Genomic DNA, 21633 nt, shown 5'->3' with positions numbered 1-21633 from the left:
TCACCGCTCTCCATTTTCATGCATTTTTGGTAGGAGTATAAACTCGTAAAACTCTTAGGGGAGGCAGCTGACAGCAGACATCATACCCTTTGACAAAATAATTTTACCTCAAAGAACTCAATTTACAAAAATAATTTGAAATAAAAGAAAAGCTACGTGGATAGAGCAATTCAGTAGAACATTTTATACAAAAAACAAGAAATAACAGTCATGTAAGTTATACTGAAGTTTGTTGACTTGATGGAATATTGTGAGTCATTAAAAATGATAGTTATATAAGGTTTATACTACCTAGGGGAGAGGCATTTGTTAATGTACTAGGTAAAAGCAGCATATACAGCTCTATACACAATCACGGTATAATGGTAATAAACAACTAAGACAAAGAAATAGATTAAAATACTACACACAATGATGATCACAGTTGTACTTGGGAAAATGCATAAAAATTATAATCTGTACATAGAAAACAACGGAAGTGGTTAACCTTAGGCGGTGGGATTTTATGTATTTTCAAATTTCTACAATATAGTATATATAATCAGATCTTCTCAATGTTTTCAAAAAACACCAAGACAACTATGTAAAAACAAAAAAACAAAAACAAAAAAAAATCCTCAAAACAACCCACCAAAACCAAAGACCAAAAACAAAGTAAAAGAGATAGCTAGCCTCTGGTGACTTTTTCTTCTTCTTCTTTTTCATATTATCTATATATTGTAAAATAACTATGCATTTCTTTGAAAATAAAAAAAAATTTATTTGTTGGGAACTTTTAATTAATTTACTCTGTCATATTCAATAATGCCACAGTCACTCAGCCCAAAGACATGCTCATAAACCTAGGAAAAGAAAATTCTACCCTCTCCAATATGAAAAAGCTTTAGAAAGCGTAGATTTTATTCTTACCTGGGCCTGTACTTCCAGTACCCCCTCCTCCACCGCCACTACCGAACATGCCTCCGCCTCCAGCTCCAGCACCACTACCACCACCGAAACTATCCGAAAAATTGGGCATGAGCTTCTGCCGTTTCCTCTGCACTTCCTCTTTATCTGTATTTAAAGAAAGGCAGGCCAAAAAGGAAGAGAAACCAGAGGAGAGAAGATTGATTCGGCTCTGCTACTAGCCACAGAACGAATATTGATTCTGATGGTATTATTTTAAACACTTAAGGAGGAAGAGGTGCCAAATTTCAAGAAGTTTTATATTTATTCCTATGGGTAACTAGATTGAGAACCAGCCTCAGAGATACCACAGAACAGAACACACCCAAATCTTCTCCACAACAGTTAAGTTCCCAATGTTGCTAAAATTAGTGGAAGACTAATTAAAGAGTAGATAGTGAATAAGAAAACACCACTGGGCATTTTTGAGTTGAAATCAATTCTACGGCAACAAATACTGGGCATTTTTACTTGGTCACAGAAATCAACTATGATTAATCAGCTAACATTTATTGTGCATCTATTACGAGCTAGGAGTTCTTGGGTGGTGAAATGGTTAACAAAACACTCAGCTGCCAACTGAAAGGTTGGAGGTTCAAGTCTATCCAGAGGGGCCATGGAAGAAAAGCCTGGCAATCTACTTCTTAGAAATCAGCCCTTGAAAACCCTTTGGAGCACAGTTCTACTCAGACACACCTGGGATCACCATGAGTCAGAAATCGACTTGACTGGAACTGGTCAATTATGAGCTAAGTGCTGGGGATAAAGAGAAGCATGACATAATGTTTTTGCTGTCAAGGGTTCTCTGATATAATTTTAAGGTTGTAGGGGAAAGACTTAGAGAGAGAGAGAGCACTATAAGGCTTAAAAACTCGTTGCCGTCCAGTTGATTCTGACTCACAGTGACCCTACAGGACAGGGTAGAACTGCCCCACAGGGTTTCCAAGAAGCTGATGGTGGATTCGAACTGCTGACCTTCTGGTTAGCAGCCAAGGTCTTAACCACTGTGCAACCAGGCTATATATGTTAAGTTCATGGTGCAGAATAATGTTCTAGGAGTTCAGGGAAGGATTTCTAGGAGGTCCGGGTGGGCTGGGAAATTCAAGAAAGGCTTCCAAGAGGAGGCTTCCCAGGATCAACTTTATATATGCAGGGGAAAAGGGAGGGTGTTCTGGGAAAGGGATACAGAAGTAATGAAGGAAAGAATGTGCATGGAGTGCTTAAAAGAACAGTAGCAGATCAATTCAGCTGAAGTGAAAGCTTAGTATAAGGAATTTTTGAGAAATAGATTGATTGGGGCCACACTGTGGAGTGCCTGGAATATGAAGTGAAGAGATTTAACTTACAGGCAGGAGAGCCACTGAATGTTTCTGAAGGGAACGATGTGTACAGAATGGTACTTTAGGACAGTTCCTCTGTCACTCATGAATGCTGTCGTTGTTAGTCGCCATCCAGTGGACTCTTACTCATGGCGACCCCATGTGTTACACAGTACAACTGTACTCCACAGGGCTTTCCTGGCTATAATCTTAATGGAACCAGATCACCAGGCCTTTCTTCTGTGGTACCCCTGGATGGGTCTGAACCACCAACCTTTAGGTTCGAAGTTGAGTGCAAACAATTTGCACCACCCAAGGACCTTCCATTGGTGCAAAGGAGATACCAAAGAAGGATCACAGTGAAAGGCAGAGACGGCGCAGACATAACGTGACGGGGCCTGTTCCTTAGTCACCATGATAATAAGTGAATCCCAGAAACAAAATGAAAGAGGAATCTGTAGGCTTTCATGTCTGACGAGATGTGGGAAGCTGGAAGTCTAAGACTGCTACTTGAGTAAAATACAGTGATACGGTGTGAGACTTTTGACTGTCCAGGTCTAGATGCTATTTATATTCTTCTCCCATTCCTCATGTGATTGCTGTTTTTGTATTGCTGTCATTTCTCTTCACTTCTCACCATCTCTGCTTCTCACCAGCCTCATTATCCCTTCTTACTTCTGTCACTGCCTCTGGGCTTTATTATTGTGTTCTTGTTTCTTCTTTCTTCTTCCCTTTCTTTCTCTACTCTAATCTTCCTATCATATTTCTTCCTTCTCCCTTCAGGGCTAAAGAAGTGAAAGTGCTTTTTTTTCTTTTTTTTTTTTTTTAAATAGCCAATGTGGTGTTATTTTTTTCAGCCGGTAGCCCAATACTGAAAAATTGTCCTGTTTTTTTCTTTTTTTTTAATTGTCTTTTAGGTGAAAGTTTACAGAGCAAATTAGTTTCTCATTAAACAATTAATACACAAATTGTTTTGTGACACTGGTTGCCAACCCCACAACATGTCACCACTCTTCCTTTCTCAACAACTGTCCTGTTTCTGATTCCTCAATGTCAGTTTTTGTCACTGTTTATGTTCAGAGATATCTTCCTTATTTCTAATTCTGTGGTTGTTTCAGCCACCTAAGGGTTAGATAGAAGGTTGTTACCCTGTTGTTTACTGATTATCTCATGATCATCTAAACGCAGCTGAAAGATGAACTGGGTAAAGTAGGGTAATGAATTGCACTTAAAAAATGATTGTTTAAAAACTGATCATATCCTGACTTGTTAGGAAGAAAAAAAGCCAAAGTGGGTCAACATTGCAAAAAATGTGCTTCCATTAGAAATGAGTGGTCTTGAAATGGAGAAATGTCAACAAAGATTTTTTAATAGATTTATAAAATTTCACCATCATCTGTACTATAAGTAGCTAATAGCTGAACTATACTCATTCTATTAATTGTTGACCTCACATAGAATATTAGTTCATTGTAGAAATATGAAACACACATGAGGGAAGCAGACAACTTATTCATCTTCAGAAATAAACTGATGTGGTTTCTAGCAAAGAGTCCACTTGGTATTTTCTATGTACTCATTTGGCTTTATAAGGCATAGATATACACTGGTTATATTTTACTGTGAAATGGCAATTTTTAATAGTCAATTTTCAAAATATTAACTATCCTACAGCCAGTCAGATTTCAGTGACAAGAAACTGATACAGAAAATTCCACAGAGCAAACTTTATAAAAGAACCTGCAGTCTGAATCTCCATGGAATTGAACATGTAGATTTTTACACGGGGTTCATTTATCTTTGTGGTCTGCCTCTGACAGCGTCACTCTCAGATGTACTGTGGAACATCCACCTATTCTAGAAGGGGTCTAAGTGGTCATTCACTGTAAGCCATCCTCTTACAGAAGAGGAAAACTAATGCCAGGATGCTTAAGTGACTTGTTTCAGATCAGGGTAGAGTGAAGGTAAGACCCAAAGTCAAGAAGTATTTCCATTATATGGGTTGCCATTTTTGAGAAACTTTCCAAAATATCTTTGTTTCCTCTAATAATTGGTGACTTTAGACAATGGTTTAATCCATGAATGCAGATAAACTTTTCGCCTCTACTACCGCTTGCTGTGAATGTGCCTTAAAAGTATCTCATTCTTACTTTTCAGGTTCTAGTTTACCAGTAAAGATCTGTTTTTCTTGATCTTACCTTTCATTATTTAAAGAGTATGATTCTGTTTCTAATCTCCATCTTTTCAGACTGAAAACTCATTATGGTTTTTCTTTGCCATAGCTAACTTCCCATACAGCAGTTCAGCAGTTCCTTAACTATATTCTTCCCTTGCCAATCACTCTTCTCTTGATTATTTTAACTGTTACTCCTGGACCCAACCATCCCTATGCAGTATAATGGCAATGATCATAGAGGACACAGAGATCGGGGCTGGATGACTCTGTACAGTGAGAGGAGAATGTTTTATTTCTATGTCTAATTTCCTACCTGATGGCACCCAACTTATTATCAGCCTTGCAGATGATGACAATTTGGTTGGTCGATTAGTAAGTCATTCCACAAACATTTAACAAGCATCTTCTATGGCCTGCCATATACTCTTCTAGATGCTGGGGACATAGCAATGAACAACGAAGATCAAAATCTGTGCCCTAAAGGAGATTGTTTTTTCCACTAGGGTTAGCAAGCAACAGACAACAGACACATATAATTGTCTTCTTTTTACACACTGATAAAAAATAATGAAATATATAAAATTAGGCAATAAGACAGTGACTGCAGGGGCTGGAAGAGCAGTGAAAGGTGTGTTCCACTGTTAGGAAGTTACACTTACATTTCCCACAGGTGTCTAAAATGCAGCACGTTTTAAATTGAGCTGCATCTTTCTCACCCGCATCTTCTCTTGCTCCCTTGTTACTTTCATCAGTCAACCTCATCACAAGCTTCCTAGCCAGAAATACTAGAACTGTCTATGATTCCTGAATTTCTCCTTTACTTCCTATCTCAACCAGCACCCAAGTCCTCTTTTTTTTTTAATTTTACTTTTGTGTGTGTGTGTGTGTGTGTGTGTGTGTGTGTGTGTGTGTGTGTGTTTCAGGTGAACGTTTACAGTGCAAATTAGTTTCTCATTCAAAAATTTATACACAATTAGTTTTTTGACATTGGTTGCAATCCGAGCAATATGTCAGCACTTTCTCCCTTTCCCTTTACACCCTGGGTTCTCTGTGTCCATTCGTCCAGGTTTCCCATCCCTTCCTGCCTCCTCGTCTTTGGTTTTGGGAAGGTGTTGCCCATTAGGTCTCCTATACTTGATTGAACTAAGAAGCATATTCCTCACGTGTGTATTGTTTGTTTTATAGGCCTGTCTAATCTTTGACCTAAAGGTAGACTTTGGGAGTGGCTTCAGTTCTGAGTTAGCAGGGTGCCTGGCGGCCACAGTCTCAGGGTTCCTCCAGTCTCTGTCAGACTAGCAAGTCTGGTCTTTTCTTGTGAACCTGAATTTTGTTCTACATTTTTTTCCCACTCTGTCTGGAACCCTCTATTGTGATCCCTGTCAGAGCAGTAGGTGGTGGTAGCTGGGCACCATCTAGTTCTTCTGGGCTCAGGCTAGTGGAGGCTGTGGTTCATGTGGTCCATTAGTTCTTTGGACTGATATTCTCCTAGTGTCTTTGGTTTTCTTCATTCTCTTTTGCTCTGAATGTGATGGAACCAACAGATGTATTTTAGATGGCTGATCACAAGCTTTTAAGACCCCAGATGCTACTCACCAAAGTAGGATGTAGAATGTTTTCTTTATAAACTGTTTATAACAATTGACCTAGATACCACACAAGTCCTCTGGACACCATCATTGAACTGTGTCTTGAATCCACCTCTTCCTATCATTCCTAGGACCAGTACCTTTACTAATTTCATCGCTTCTCACTTGGATTCGTGCAGTACTCTTAGGAATCATTGTCTGTCTCCCAGATAACCTTCTCAGTGTCAATGTAAGGAAGTCAAAGCCATCTTTCCAAATATACACAGACCTGGCCATTCCCCTCTCTAGAATCAATGCAAATTCCCTAGCTGGCACTCACAGCACTCCACACTCTGGCCCTGGCCTACCTTACCTGCCTCAGCCTTCACTAGTCCATCTTAGTGTTCGTAATGCTCACTTTCTCTGAATAAACACTAATTTTTCTTACCTCTTGTCATTTAGCTCCTCAAGTTTCCTAAGCCTATAAAACTATTTCCTTCTCTGTTAAACACTAAACTGCTGAAACATATCTAAAACCTTAAGGACCAAATGCCATCCTCTCTAAGCAGCCTTCTTCCTCCAGTCTTGTATACATCCAATGGTTCTCTCCTCAGCATCCCCATGTGGGTTTGTAGATGCTTCACTTTTGGTATTTCTGAAAATCATTTTGCATGATAACCACTTCAGGAGGTTACTGTCTTTCCTTGTAGATAAGTTCTTTGTGAAGAAAAGGCAGTGTCTTATTAATTTTTATAGTTCTGCAGTGGCTGAGTTTTGTTTAACTGCCTGATTCTTTTAAACACCAAGGCTTATCTTTTGATCTCAACTGCCTGAATTTCGAGTTAATAAATGTTAAATTCTCAAATATGTGCCAGCACTCTAAATCTTGTAAAAGCTTGGTGGAAATATGGAAACAAGATGATATAAAAAGGCTGGATTTAATTCAGTGACCCTGAAATACTATATTATTTGTCTTTTCTCTGAAAATAAATACCACGGACCCAGTATGCAATTACTCAGAGTCTGTTCAAAGGAAGTGGCTAACTAATCTTTTCTAATCAACCTGTCTTTTTATGGGAACAAGCACAAAAGTCTAAACAACTGAATTACCTTTGATTTCAGGGTAGTAGAGAAAAGGTTTTGGTTCACTAGTTTCCAAATCAGATTTCCTTCGAAGCTGGACGAACACAGAGGCTGGTTTTGTAATGTTGATATCTTTATACTTTGGGGTTTTGAAGACAATGGCAAACTGCAGAATAAAAAGATCCAAAGGTTGGTGAAGGACTACATATTATTATTGTTATTATTTTTTGCAGAAATCTACTAATAAAACAGTTTCCTTATGTTTCTCTTTATGTCCAACATTTTAAATACAGTATACGAAAATACAATTCCAAGAGAAAGCCCCAAACTCAGAACTATACACCCAGATGCTTTTAATAAACCGTCACTGTAAACTGAAATACAAGACGTCAATGTACTTCAAATCTTTATTATTTCACTTGTCTAATACTTCAAACATCTTCTATTTGTAAATATTATGCAAATAAAATACATTTCATATACTTCTTTCTCCTCTTCCAAATTAACCTTAAAAGTCTCCAAGACTATTTACAGCAGCATCAGAAACAGTGATTGTGGGGACAGAGATGAGGCAAGTGATACCATGATCAGCCGGCAGGCCAGCCAATGAGGAGAGAAAACTAAACCCCGATTAGGGAGGCATCATCACAGAGTCAGGGATATTTTGCCATGAGGATGGTCAAGGCTCTAGGCAATGCAGGCAGTTCTGTAACACACTTCTAAGACACACTTCTGGCCTCTTCACTAATCTCTTGGTGGTGACAGAAAGTTATTTTTAGTTTGATTTTTTGAATACGTAATATATTCACAGGGATTGAGATTTTGTAAAATATATAAAGATAGACAATGGAATACACTGAAAATTCTCCTTGCCACCCCTGACCCCATCCACTCAATTCCCACTGGGTACTTCCATAGGTAAACACTTCTATTAATCTGTTACGTATCCTTCCAGAGTTTCTTTGCTATTGTTCGGTGCTGTCGAATCGATTTTGTCTCACAGTGACCCTGTGTAACAGAGCAGAGCTGCCTCACGGGGTTTTCTAGACTGCAATCTTTACAGAAGGAGTCCTGGTGGTGTAGTGGTTAAAGCGCTCAGCTGCTAACTGAAAGGTCATCGGTCTGAACCCACCAGCTGCTCTGAAGGAGAAAGATGTGGCAGGCTTCTTCTGTAAAGATTTACAGCCTCAGAAACCCTATGGGGGCAGCTCTACTCTGTCCTATAGGGTTGCTATGAGTCAGAATGGACTAGACAGCAGTGGGTTTTGGCTGGACTCTTTACAGGAGTAGATCACTGGGTCTCTGTTCCATGAAGTCACTGGTGCGTTTGAACGACCAGCCTTGCAGTTAAGCAGCTGAGCACTTAGCCACTGTTACACCAGGGCTCCTTAGCGTTTCTTCAGGCATATGCAATATGAACACAGAGAACCCAGAATCATTTTTCACATTCACTGTTATGCACTTAAGGAGCCCTTGTGGCACAGTGGTTAATGCACTTGGCTGCTAACCCAACTGTCAGCAGTTCGAACCCACCAGCTGCTCCATGGGAGAAAGATGTGGAAGTCTACTTCTGTAAAGATTTACAGCCTTGGAAACCCTATGGGGCAGTTCTACTCTGTCCTATAGGGTTGCTATGAGTTGGAATCAACTCGACAGCAGTGGGTTTGGTTATGCACTTAGCTTTTTTTCTCATTTTAACATTGTATTTTGAGATATTTCCATATTCACAGAATATTCACTATTTTGTTAACTGTATAACAGTCCATTACATCGATACATCATAATTTATTTAATTGGTTACTTATTGATGGATATTTAGATTTTCTAATTTTTTGTGCAATTTTAAATTTTTTCTGTGATAATAATATTCCTCAATCATCCTTAAAAAGGAATCAGAGTAATCATTAAGCTGGGGATCCAACATTTTCATATCTTCTTCATTAATTCTCAGTTATAACTGGGAAGTCTTGATTTATCAGGATGCCATTAGCCTCAACTAGAAGATTCCACTTCTCCACACTTTTCATTAGAATACCCTTCTAACAGGTTGTTGTTGTTGTTAGGTGCTGTCACCATAATTATGTTAGCAGAACACTTAAAACATTTTCAGTAGAGGACCTGAGGGCCACTGTATTACGGGTTAGAGGATCAGATACCCAAATGAAATTTCTTGCTTAAGTCTCAGAGCCAATGTTAACAGAGCCTTGCCCATATTCTATGACAGATAATGACTTTTCTGGAAGATGTACAAGAGTTTTAAAAAGTACTTTTTCCTGAAAGTTAAATTTATTTATAATTTTTCTTACTTCATATATGGAAACTAATGAGTTTCAACAAGGCAGAAAATATAAAATCAACATCATCACCATTATCCACTTACCTGCCTATGAACATCTGTGGGTGAAAAATCTCCAAATCCTTCCCAGACTCCACCATTTTCCTCCTCTTCATAAAATCGAATCTGTATGTCATCTGCAAATAGTCCAATTCAAATATGTACTTTTACGTAGTGTAATAATATTTATAAACATGCTGAAAAATAAAACTGGTTCAAGATTCTACCTACTATTTACTTAATTTCTTTTAAAAAATAAAATAGTCTTCCAAATCACTGAAAATTTTCATAAATCACAAATCTTTAAAATTGTTACCACAGTAATAGGCTCCAAGTTTCATTTACAAGGGTAGAATACAAGATTTACCTATTCAATCTGAGTTTTCTCTTAATCAGTCTCTGACTTTCTCACTTTTCCATCCCTAAGTCAATTCACTCCTGAGAAACATGAAGGATGGTGAGGAATATTAGTATCTCAGAAGGTAGCTCAACTCAAGAGAAACTTAAAAAATAATAGTTAACGCATATGTTTACTGAAGCACTGTTCTAAGTGCTTTATATGTATGTATTAACTGACTTAATCCTCACAACAACTCTTTAGGAAGTAGATTTACTATTATTATCTTTATTTTATAGAAAAGGATACTGAGATTCATAGATACCAAAGTACCTTATCCAAGGTTGAACAGCTAGTAAATGGAGGAGATGGGATTTGAACCCAGACAGTATAGTTCTAGGGTCCAGGCTCTAAATACGTTATTAGTCCACACTGAGTAATTGTTCAAAATATTATGATGGTCAGAGTAGACTGGAATGCCAAAATTTCACTCTTTTGTCATATTTCTGCAGAAATATGACAATATAACTCAGGTTAGCGTTTCCCTGGCTTCACTTCCCATTCGTAAGAAGGATCACACCATTGACTTATAAAAACCGAGTTTCTGTTTAAACAGAATTTTAGAAATATTAGGGTTGGATTAAACACTCCATTATCTCACGGCACATTCTTTTGGACTACCCTGGACCTAGTTATTTAGAATTCTTTAGGCCAAGTACAAGACTTCTCTTACTAAGCCATATCAATGTAATGATGATGACTGAGAATCACATTTGCAAATAAAGGCACTCAGATTGTTTGCTAATAGTATGCACACCCATACTTATCTGGAAATAAATATTATTTGGATGGAATAGGTTAAAAGGCTTATAACAGTGTATGCAAAGTTTTGGGGATAAAGACTATATGCTTTACTTTAAAATCTGATCCCATATTTTCTGGCCTTATACTTTGGAACACTTAGTTTTAAATGAGAATATATTTCTTTAAAGCTATTATTCTTTTATTTATGGACTATATTTCAAATTATGAATCTGCTTACTTTGAAAATGCTTACCTTGTAATGAATAGATCTTTATTATACTATACTTTCCACCTACCATTTTATGTTAAAAATGAGCGAAGTTTGAGAAAATAACATATAATCTCCTTCTACTTTTGCTAATTTATCAATCTTAGTGTATTTCATTCCTACTGTTGACATCATAGTGTCATGTGGAAGTGTCTGGAGAAGCTCTCTCAGTATTACAACGAAGAATTGTAAAATAAACAGGTTACTATTTATCCTGTGTGTGTGCACGTGTGTCAAGCATTGGCCATTCCTCATTTTAGTTTAACCAAGCTCAGATACCAAAGTTTATAATACAAAAATAATGAAACTTCACCAATTTCAGTTATTACTATTTTCTTATTTCTCTTTACTTCTGTCGAAAACCTTAAAATAAATTAGTTGAGTTTAACAAAAACAACACAGGCAACTTAAATGTGGAAGAGGTGAACTGTGTATACGTTTTAAAGGAGTTCTACAGCATTGCCAAAAAGGGACTCGAGACACACTCAGAATCATGTTTCACATCTTGAGACCAGAGAATGTATTTACCTTTCTGAACCTTGTCACAGAGAAGATAAATCTCTTCCCCTCCAGTTACACATCCGGCTGTCCTGTCCATTCTTACAATTTTCAAATTGGACGCATTGGGGGCTTCTGGTCACAGAAGAACAACAACAATGTCACGGATTATCCTCAGCTTTACAAGCCAATTCCTTATCAGAGACCATGTCCTTAGCACACATTACCAAAAGGAAGTTTAAACAGATGCCTTCACCTCCTCCTATTTTAACAGGGATCCTTATAAAATAAGATGGCTTTCCAAAGACCTCAGAGCACTTCTTGGGTAGGGGTCATTCATTATCATCAAAATATGATGAGACAGAAAGGAGCAGGTATTTGTTTCTCCTTCTAACACAGCAAGAGGGGTTAACAGAGAAAGAGAAAGAGCTTTTCTGATGTTTCAGGAGGTACCAAGCCAATGGATTTCCGGAATTTCAATTTGGTGAAGAACCCAAATTTATTTCCATGATACTGCCATACCATTTACAAGAGTCCTAAAAATATCTAGGAAAAGCCCAATCTTGTTAAACTACTTATTAATTTTTATTCTAAAGAAACAAAAAATGGAGATGTTACATTTCTTTTCCCCAAACTAAATTAGGATTCTGTGTGGTTAGGGGGCAAAAGTTTCAGTGTGGTAAAGTATAAAGCTTCCTTTTTTTTTGCTCCAACAGCTGCATTTTAAGATGATGGAGTCTTTGGTATGTGAGTCTATATAATTTTGTAACTCTTTCACTTCCCCTCCAACTTGTTTAAATTAGAGAAATCAGTTGTAGTACTTGGAGTCTTCTACTTACATTAAATTCCATAAACTTTCAATGAGCCTAAATACTGTGCTTGTAGACTTTTTGGAAATATCTGTTTAATAAATCCCATGCATACCAAACAAGTAAGTTGCATGGCAAATACTGTAAATCCCTGCAAACCTCTTTAAAATGGTTTCAGGAACCAGAGATTGAAATAGCATTTTGGAGCGACATACTATGTCTACTACTCATGCAGTTCACTTGAAGTTCCTATCTTCATAAAGCTACTAGTATCTGGAATGAAGATAGTTAAGAGTAACAGTTCTCTAACTTCTGTTCAGAGCCTCAAAGAAAAAAATTAAGACTTTTCTCCTTTCAAGAGCAAGAACAATATATTCTCATAGCATAAAGAGGAAGAGATTTGGTAGTGCATATAGAAGATTTCAATGTACACTGGAGGAAGGGGGATTACATCTATTGAGCCCCAAATAAAATATATCATTTAATCTAGATAGCAACCTTTTAAGTTAGATTTTGTTTTCCCATTTTATAGATGAGAAACCTGAGGCGCAAGGAGATTAAGTCGGTTGCCCCAGGACTCAGAGCTAGTAAGTAAATAGCAAGGCATGGTTGGAAGCCCGTGTTCTTTACATTATACCAATCTGCCTCCCATTAGAAGTTAAGCACTCACTGCTGTCATAGATGGCATCTGAGACCACGGGCTCCAAACGCCTTGTGAAGCTGCCCGTGCTGTCTGGAAGAAAAGCTGTAAACATGAGCCGCACCACGCTGAGGTCCATCTCTTTGGTCTGATGAAGAGCGGCCTGGCGGATTATCTCCTTTTCCCGATCTAATAAAAGTCCATTCACACCCAAGGGAAATGTGAAAACGGGTGAACACTTTAAAACAGGATGCTTTTATAAAGTCCAAATAAAGAACATAAACTTAAAATAAAAACCTGTATCTTTCATTCAAAGTTTTCTATATTGCTAGTAAAATATAAAAAAAATCTCTTTTATGCTATCTAAAATGAAAGGTATCAAAAGAAGGTGTGCATCTTCTCTGGTTTAGGGTGAAAACTGTCCTCCATGTATCTAACGGTCTCTTTCCTCTCCTGTTATCCCCCTACTGCCACCACCACCAGTTACTGTTGAGCTGATTCTGACTCATGGTGACTTCATGTGTATTGTGTCAGAGTAGAACTGTGCCCCATAAGGTTTTCAATGGCTAATTTTTCAGAAGTAGATTGCCAGGCCTCTCTTGCGAGGTGTTACCCTCTCCCTTTGATTCCTATAATAAGAGTTAAAGGCACAAAGGATGTGATGGAATGCAAAGCAATAAGCCTACTATGCACCAGTTGTACTGAGAAATGTAAAAATTATTCTAAAAATTAATTAATTCTAAAATTATTGTAAAAAATAATTACTGTATTGTTGAGCATAGGGACTGTGTTCGGAGCCCTGGTGGCGTAGTGGTTAAAGAGCTCAGCTGCTAACCAAAAGGTCAACAGTTAGAATCCACTAGCCACTCCTTGGAAACCCTATGGTAGTTCTTCTCTGTCCTACAGGGTCGCTGTGAGTCAGAATTGAATCAATGGCAATGGTCAGTTGGTTGGGACTATGGTCACTCCACAGTGCCTAGTACAGTGCGTGGGAGAAGGCATAACAGAGGAGGTGTTCTGTGACTGAAGTCGCAAATGATGAACCAGGTTTTGACAGGTTGAAAAGGGAAGGGAGAAAGACACACGCAGTGGCAGCTATGCACCAGGTGTTCAGAGAGCAGAGATGGGGAACGTTGGCTGCAGGCTGGGACTGGAGATGAGGCTGGAAAGGTGACTGGGGCCAGATTGTGAAGGCTATGGGATTATAGATTTTATTCTACAGGTAACAGGATATCATCAAAGGTTTCTGAGAAGGAAAAGGGTGGATACAGATGAGAAGAAGGAGAAACCAGAGGCAAAGAGACGAACACTTAGTCCACAAACCACACATGAGAAAATGAAATCCTAAGCTCCTCAATGGAGCAAGACTAGGAAAATGAGGCTCACCTGTGAGTTGCCTGTCTCCTCCACCTTCTGCTTGCAAATAGGCAAGGTCAGGATGCACTAAAAGTCCAGGGTTATAGCCTCTTATACATGCCTCTGTCATTCGTGCTTCCAGTGTCTCAAATACTTTTTTCTTTGTCACATGAAGTATACCCAGGTTTGCAAAGCTGGAGAAAGAACAGCAACAACCACCACCAAAAGTTAGGAAGCTGATGACTCGAGAATCTCACTTCATGTTAGTAAAGTGCACTTTAAAAAGATACATAGGTCCTCAATCTCTTATCCAAATCCTTTGGGGCTAGCTACATGCATTTCAGAATTCAGAACTTTTTTGATATTAGAAAGGCATTAAAGGACATCAAGTGCACATCACATAATACTCTCCGCAGGTCTGGGGCACACACTATCATCAAACATACTCATATTTCTGCAGTGAAACATACAACTAGACTCACCAAATGAAATATAACGACTATATACAGTCTCATATCAGGTCAAATTGGGTTTTGCTACCAAATGAGTTTGTGGTCAACTTAGAAAATCATTTGGTTTTCAGAGCTCATTAGATTTCAAAATTGTGATTAAGGGACTGTGAGCATATATGTATATATATCTTAATAAAGAAGTTCTACCTGAACGCATTTTTAAGTATTTTCTATGGGAGTTGTATAAGATCAGTTTTTAATTACAAATACTAACAAATGTATATATATGAGTAAGAGGAATATTATATTTGGAAGGATTTTTTGCTTTTTGGATCATTCTTGGGTATGTGGATGTGATTTAAAAGTTTACCTGGAATCCCATCTCTGCTTGGGTTATCTATAAGATTGAAATTATTTATTATATTGGAATCATCACTTAATTCAGTGTGCACTCAGGACTGAGGGTATACACATAATCAGGGATGAAGAACCTTTTATCTAGAGAAGGCTCAGATCAAAGAACAAAATACAGAACAAAATTAACTGAATAAATAAAGCCATCGAAGGGATTTTTAAGAAAAATAAAATGCTCCAGCCATTCATTTTTTTAAATAAGGTACATGAAACAAAGAAGTATATTCAATAAATGTAATACAACAATCAAAACAGCATTTTACCAAGGAGACTCATTCATTCAACAAATATTCGTTTAGCTCTTACTAGTGCCAGGCAGTATCCTAGGTGCTTTTGTCAGCAGTCAAATAATCTCTACCTTCATTGACTTTATATACTAGTACAACAACAGAGAAGAAACAAACAAAACATCAAATTATATAGCATAAATTAGAAAGTAATAAATGTTATCAAGAAAAAGACGGGAAGAATGGGACATAGAAGACGCAGTGGGTAAATGCAATGCACTTTATAATATGCAGTGGTCAGGAAGAGCCACATTGAAAAATGACAACTCAAAGAAGACCTGAAGGAAGTGAGAGGGAAGACATGGTTTTATGAAGGAAAAGCATTCAAAGCAGAAGGAACAGCAAGTGCAAAGATCCCAAGGTAGGATCCTGCCTGCTATTTTCAAGAGACAACAAAGGCAAAGAGGCCAATGTAGCTAAAGTGAAATGAACAAGGGGGTCAGTAGTAAGTGAAGAGATCCAAGAGGTAAGTGGGGGCTCAGATCTTTTAAAGTGTTGCTTATTTAACTCTGGCTTTTACTCAGGATGAAAACAAAAAGAGATTAACAGAGGAAACAAAGAATGTTATGACAGAACTGGGCCGACTGCAACAAAGAACACGATAATGTGAGAAGGTGAGATAAACTAGCGAAAGAAAATACAAGAGGTGAAGGCAGAATGACATAAGCACTCACACAGAGGCCCAGGGAAAGAATGAGATATATACCCAGAGAGAGATAGAAAAAAGTGGAACAGCCAAGGTACACAGTAAGGAAAATATTCTATCAGAATATAAGCTCCTTGAGGGCAGAGATCTCCAGTTGCCTACAAAAGTGTCCGAGACATAGATGTCTAGTAAATGTCTTTGAATAGATGAATGAGTGAATGAACAAAAACAGCAGAGAAAAATATCCAACATGACATTTTGATATTCATCTAGGAATAGGCAACTTTTTCAGAAGTAGCACCTCCATCTTTTGGCCTTTTAGGCTTTAAACCTATACAGAACATCAACAATTATAGAAAAATGAAGTTACGTCCTAGGAAACGACATTAACAAACATTTGTGTAGTACTTTATACTTTACATACATGAAGTGCTTTTCACGTATATAATCTAATTTAATCCTTGTGAGAAAGGCATCATCCTTATACACTGTAAAATTAATTAAGAATTTACTCTGGTAATGAATAAAAACAATACAGAATTCAGTCTTCTACTTCAGGTAATAATACATTCACACAGATCAGATTTAACCCCCCAGTATAAATAACTGAAAAACATATGAGAAAAAATATTTAAAAATAGTTTTCAGACATTGGACAACAGGGAGCTTAGGACAGTGAAGCTCAGGACAGTGATCTTTAAGAAAAGGGAAACAAATAAGGCAAGTCCTACATTTGTTCTGGCTTAATGCCTGGAGAGAGTTTCCAGGAGGAAGCAAAGGAAAGAGAAACCCAAAAAGAGCTTGGTGATCTCCCTGAGTCGAGGAGACAAAGTTAAAAAAATCTGAGGAGGTCAAGGAGGCTAGAATTCACAGGAAGAGTACCAGAGAGGAAAAGAACTGTACGAGAGAGAGTACTCAGAGATGTATAGGGGGCTCCACCTCAAGTCTTTATCTGAGTACTGATCAGAGCACTGTGTGAGGAAACTACTTGAGGCTCCAGAAAGGAGCAGACAAAACAATTCTTGGAACACACACAGGGCTGGAATAGTTTATGTTCCAACTGCCAGACTGGAGAAACTTTGTAATACAAGGACCATTAGGCTGAATAATCAGAACGGTATTGCCTTAATAACTGCTAAATTAGTCCTAGACCAAAGTTGGCTCTGGTCTTCCTAACAAAAGTTTAAAAGCAAGTCTAGAAAGGATCAAACCATTCCCTAGAAACTTAACTCCATTCCAATCTCAAAAAATATGGAAAGGGATACAAAAATATCCAGCACCCAACAATACAAAATTCAAAAGTCTTCCATCCAATCAAAAATTTCCAGGAATATAAACAAGAAAATGCAACTTATAATGAGGATAAAAATCAATCAATAGAAAAAAATCCAGAAATGAAACAGAAGAACCTGTAGACACGTACATTAAATTAGCTATTATAAGCTATTCCACTTTCAAGAAGGTAGAAAGCATTAATATGTTAAGGAGAAGCATGGAAGATATATAAAAGATCCCAAACAAATTTCTAGAGATGAAAACTACAATGTCTCAGGAGAAAAATACACCAGATAGGATTAGGAATGTATTACACAGTACAGAAAAAAATTAGTGAATGGAAGACATAATAATAGGCACTATCTCAAAGGAAACACAAAGAAAAAGATGAGGAAAACAAAGATCAGCAGTGAGCCGTGAGACAACTTCAAAAGGCCAAATATACAGTTAATCGCGGTTCCAGAAGAAGAGAAGATATAAAAAGTATTTGAAGAAATAATGGCTGCAAAATTTCTAAATTTAATAAAAACTATAAACCCAGAGACCTAAGAATCCAATGAAGCCCAAGCATAAAAAAAAGAAGAAAACTATGCTAAAGTAATAATAAAATTGCTTAAGAATGGTGATAAAGAGAAAATATGTAAAGCTGTTAGAGGAAAAAAAGACATTTTGTACAGAGGAACAAAGATAAGAATGACAGGTGACCTCTTGTCAGAAACAAGGCAATCCAGAAGACAGTGTTGTAACTCTTTCAGGAACTGAAAGAAAAACGTTGTCAACCTAGAATTCTGCACTTTACTATATCTTTCAAAAACAAAGAAAGACTTACAGACATACAACAATTGAAAGAATTCATCTGCATCAGGCTACAGTACAAGAAAAATTCAAGGAAGTGCTTTAGGCAGAAGAAGATACCAGATAGAGATCCTGACCCATGAAACAGAATGAAGAGCAATGGAAATGATAAGTATGTAGGTAAATATAAAATACCTTCTATTTCTTATTTAAAATTTTTTTTTTTTACTGTTGTAAAATAAATTTAAAAGATAATTGACTGTTTATAGCAAAAATAAAAAAGAACAATGTATTGTGGAATTTATAACATACGTAGGTGTAAAGTACATGACAACAATAGCACAAGGGCCAGGAGAGAGAAAATAAAAGTATACTGGTCTAAATTTCATACACTGTATATGAAGAAGTATAGTATTACTTGAAGGTAATATAATATTACTTGATATAAATGATAAGTTAAAGATGTATATAGTATAAACCCTAAAAAAAAAAAAAACACTAAAAACTACAAAGAGGTATAGCTAATAAATCAATAAAGGAGATAAAATGAAATCATAACATATAATTAATTAACCCAAAAGGCAGAAAAAGAGGAAAAGGGGAACAAAGAACAGATGTCACAAATAGAAAACATATAGTACAATGGTAGATTTAAACACAGCCATAACACTAATCACATTAAATATCAATGGTCTAAATACCCCAATTAAAAGGTGGATTGCCAGATTCAATAGAAAACAAGACTCAATTTAAGCAGTGTATCAGGTATTTACTTTGAATATAAAGACACAAATCGGTTAATACCAAAAGAATTGAAAAAGACATTCCAGGCTAACACTAATAAAAAAGGATGAAGTAGCTATATTAGTATCAAAGTAAATTTTAAGCAAGAATATTACTAGGAATAAAGAGGGTCATTTCATAATGATAAAGGGATTAATCTGTCAAAAGAACGTACAAATCTTAAATGTTTATGCACCTGATAAAAGAACTTCACAATAAGTGATGCAAAATATTACAGAACTGAAATGAGAAACAGACAAATTTACAAATACAGTTGGAGATTTCAACACTCCTCTCTTAATAACTGACAGAACAAGGAGACAGAAAATTAGTAAGGATACAGAAGATGTGAACACCACTATGGAACAACTTGACTTAATTGACATTTATAGGACACTCCACTCAGCAAGAGCAGGACAAACATTCTTAGCTGAAGGAACATTTACCAGGATAGACCATATTCTGACCCACAAAACAAGTCTCAGATTTAAAATGATTCAGATATTACAAGATGTTCTTTTACCATACTGGAATTAAATCAGAAATCCATAACAGAAAGTTATCTATATGAGAGTATGTTTAAATTAAGATTGGACATTTAATAACTATTGAAGCTAGCTGATGGATATAGTGAAGGTTCTATGCAATTCTTTCTACTTTTGTGTATGTTTGATAATTTCTATAATAAAATGTAAAAGAAAATGAGCATACATTATTATTAATGCACGCAACCGATAAAACTGAGAATCATAAATGTTAACACAGGTATGTGTTGCTTAACATTCACAATAAACCAAAAAAATCAAACCTGTTGCCGTCAAGTTGATTCTGACTCATAGTGACCCTACAGGACAGAGTAGAACTGCCCTGAAGGGTTTCCAAAGAGCGGCTGGTAGATGTGAACTGCTGGCCTTTTGGTAAGCAGCCGAACTCTTAACTACTACACCACCAGGGCTCCAAAAGCCATGATACATTCTGAGAAATAGGACGTTATGTGATTTGGACATTATGCAAACACCATATTCTATACAGGCAATCCCCATACAACCTGTAGTTAAATTCCTGTAAAGTGTATTATAGTAAAACCTTACAGGGGCCTGCCGGACAAAGCCTAAGAGCTGTATCCACTGGATACAGGAGGCCAGACTTGCTGGGTATGCGGCTAAGCTGGGCGGGCGCTGCTCTGGCAGATGGATCAGGTCTTTGTGCATGTCCGGGTGCAGGAGAGCACGTGTACAGGTGCCAGGAGTGTGGCTGATGGTGACAGCAGTGGCTGCCGCTGCCTTGTTGATGCAACCGCTTCCTGATTATGTGCAGGCCAGCCTTCCCTCCAGTGCTGAGAACTCAAAGGGTGCATGGCTTCTGGGTGGGTGAATGAAGCCAGGAGGAGGGAACAGAGAAGGTAGAAGAGGAGGAGGCACTGTGGGGATTGGGATGTGCCCTGGCGCCCCGCTGTTCATTCACTCTGGGGGTCTGGGCTCTTTAAAACCAACAGGGAGAAATAATAAACAAAAGGAGAGCTGCTTTTCCTTTATTTATATATATATATATAAAACTTTATGGGACCACAGACGTGTACGTGGTCAAGACGTTGCCTGAATGATGTTACGCAGCGCATGACTGTACAATGGGATGCAAAATGGTACAGCCACTGTGGAAAACAATTTGGTACTTTCTTATCGGGGTAAATGTACACTTACCATACATCCCTGCCATTCCACTCCTATTTACCCAAAAGAAATGAAAACTTATGTTCACACAAAAAGTGGCTTTTCCATCAAAAACTGAAAACAAACCAAATGCCCTTCAACTGGTGAATGGATAAACTGTGGTATATAGATTCAATGGAATATTACTTAGCAATTAAAAGGAATAAACTACTGATAAATGCAACAACATGGATGAATCTCAAATGCATTATGCTAAGTGAAAAAAGCCGAATTCAAAAGGCTACATATTGTAGGATTCAGTTTATATGTCATTCTTGAAAGAGCAAAGCTATCAGGATAGAAAACAGATCAGTGGTTGCCAAGGACCGGAGTGGGGGAGGAGTTGACTACAAAGGGTCACAAAGGAATTTTGGGGGTAAAGAAACTATTCTAGATCTTGATTATGGTGGTTATATGAACGTATGCATTTGTCAAAAGTCACAGAACTGTACATTTTAAAGGGTGAATATTATAGTTATTTAAATTATAATGAAGTAAATCTGACCAAAAAAAAAGAAAAAAAGAAGGTTATCACAGCTAACTATAATCCTGCTCCTTACTCAAAATGTCATACTCTTTCACACCAGTAGTTTTCAAAGTGTAGTCTCCAGACCAGCAGCATCAGTGTTATATGCACTGAATTGGGTCCCCCAAAAGTGTGTGTCAACACGGTTAGGCCATGATTCTGAGTATTGTGAGGCTGTCCACCATTTTGTCATCTGATGTGATTTTCCTATATGTTGTAAATCCTAACCTCTATGATGTTAATGAAGCAGGATTAGAGGCAGTTGTGTTAATGAGGTAGGACTCAATCTACAAGATTAGGCTGTATCTTGAGTTGATCTTTGAACTATAAAAGAGAGAAGTGAGTAGAGTGACAAGGGGACCTCATGCCACCAAAAGTGAAGAACCAGGAGAATAGCATGTCCCTTGGACCTGGGGTCCCTATGCTGAGAAGCTCCTAGACCAGGGGAAGAATGATGACAAGGACACTTCCCCCCAGCTGATAGAGAGGGAAGCCTTCCCCTGGAGCCAGCACCCTGAATTCGGACGTCTAGCCTCCTAGACTGTGAGAAAATAAATTTCTCTTTGTTAAAGCCATCCACTTGTGGTATTTCTGTTATAGCAGCACTAGAT

The 21633-nt window shown here is 37.5% G+C and overlaps 1 protein-coding gene across 4 annotated transcripts in view; it reads right to left on the bottom strand.

The window, feature by feature from the left end:
* Nucleotides 1-21633, bottom strand: part of NFKB1 (nuclear factor kappa B subunit 1) — a 137882-nt gene that overhangs the window by 26200 nt on the left and 90049 nt on the right. For 3 of the 4 annotated variants that reach the window (XM_023734735.1, XM_023734734.1, XM_004380249.2), the window contains 6 exons: nucleotides 14166-14329; nucleotides 12810-12968; nucleotides 11361-11465; nucleotides 9469-9560; nucleotides 7116-7254; nucleotides 910-1053 (listed from right to left, as the gene is read on the bottom strand). In XM_023734735.1, coding sequence (XP_023590503.1) covers nucleotides 910-1053; nucleotides 7116-7254; nucleotides 9469-9560; nucleotides 11361-11465; nucleotides 12810-12968; nucleotides 14166-14329 — 803 coding nt within the window. The remainder of the gene's footprint in view (nucleotides 1-909; nucleotides 1054-7115; nucleotides 7255-9468; nucleotides 9561-11360; nucleotides 11466-12809; nucleotides 12969-14165; nucleotides 14330-21633) is intronic. The other variant, XM_023734736.1, reaches the window with a different exon arrangement.

The sequence above is a fragment of the Trichechus manatus genome, unplaced genomic scaffold (assembly GCF_000243295.1).
Source record: "Trichechus manatus latirostris isolate Lorelei unplaced genomic scaffold, TriManLat1.0 scaffold00071, whole genome shotgun sequence".
NCBI classification, from domain to species: Eukaryota; Metazoa; Chordata; class Mammalia; order Sirenia; family Trichechidae; genus Trichechus; species Trichechus manatus.
This window is presented reverse-complemented; position numbering and strand designations above follow the sequence as displayed.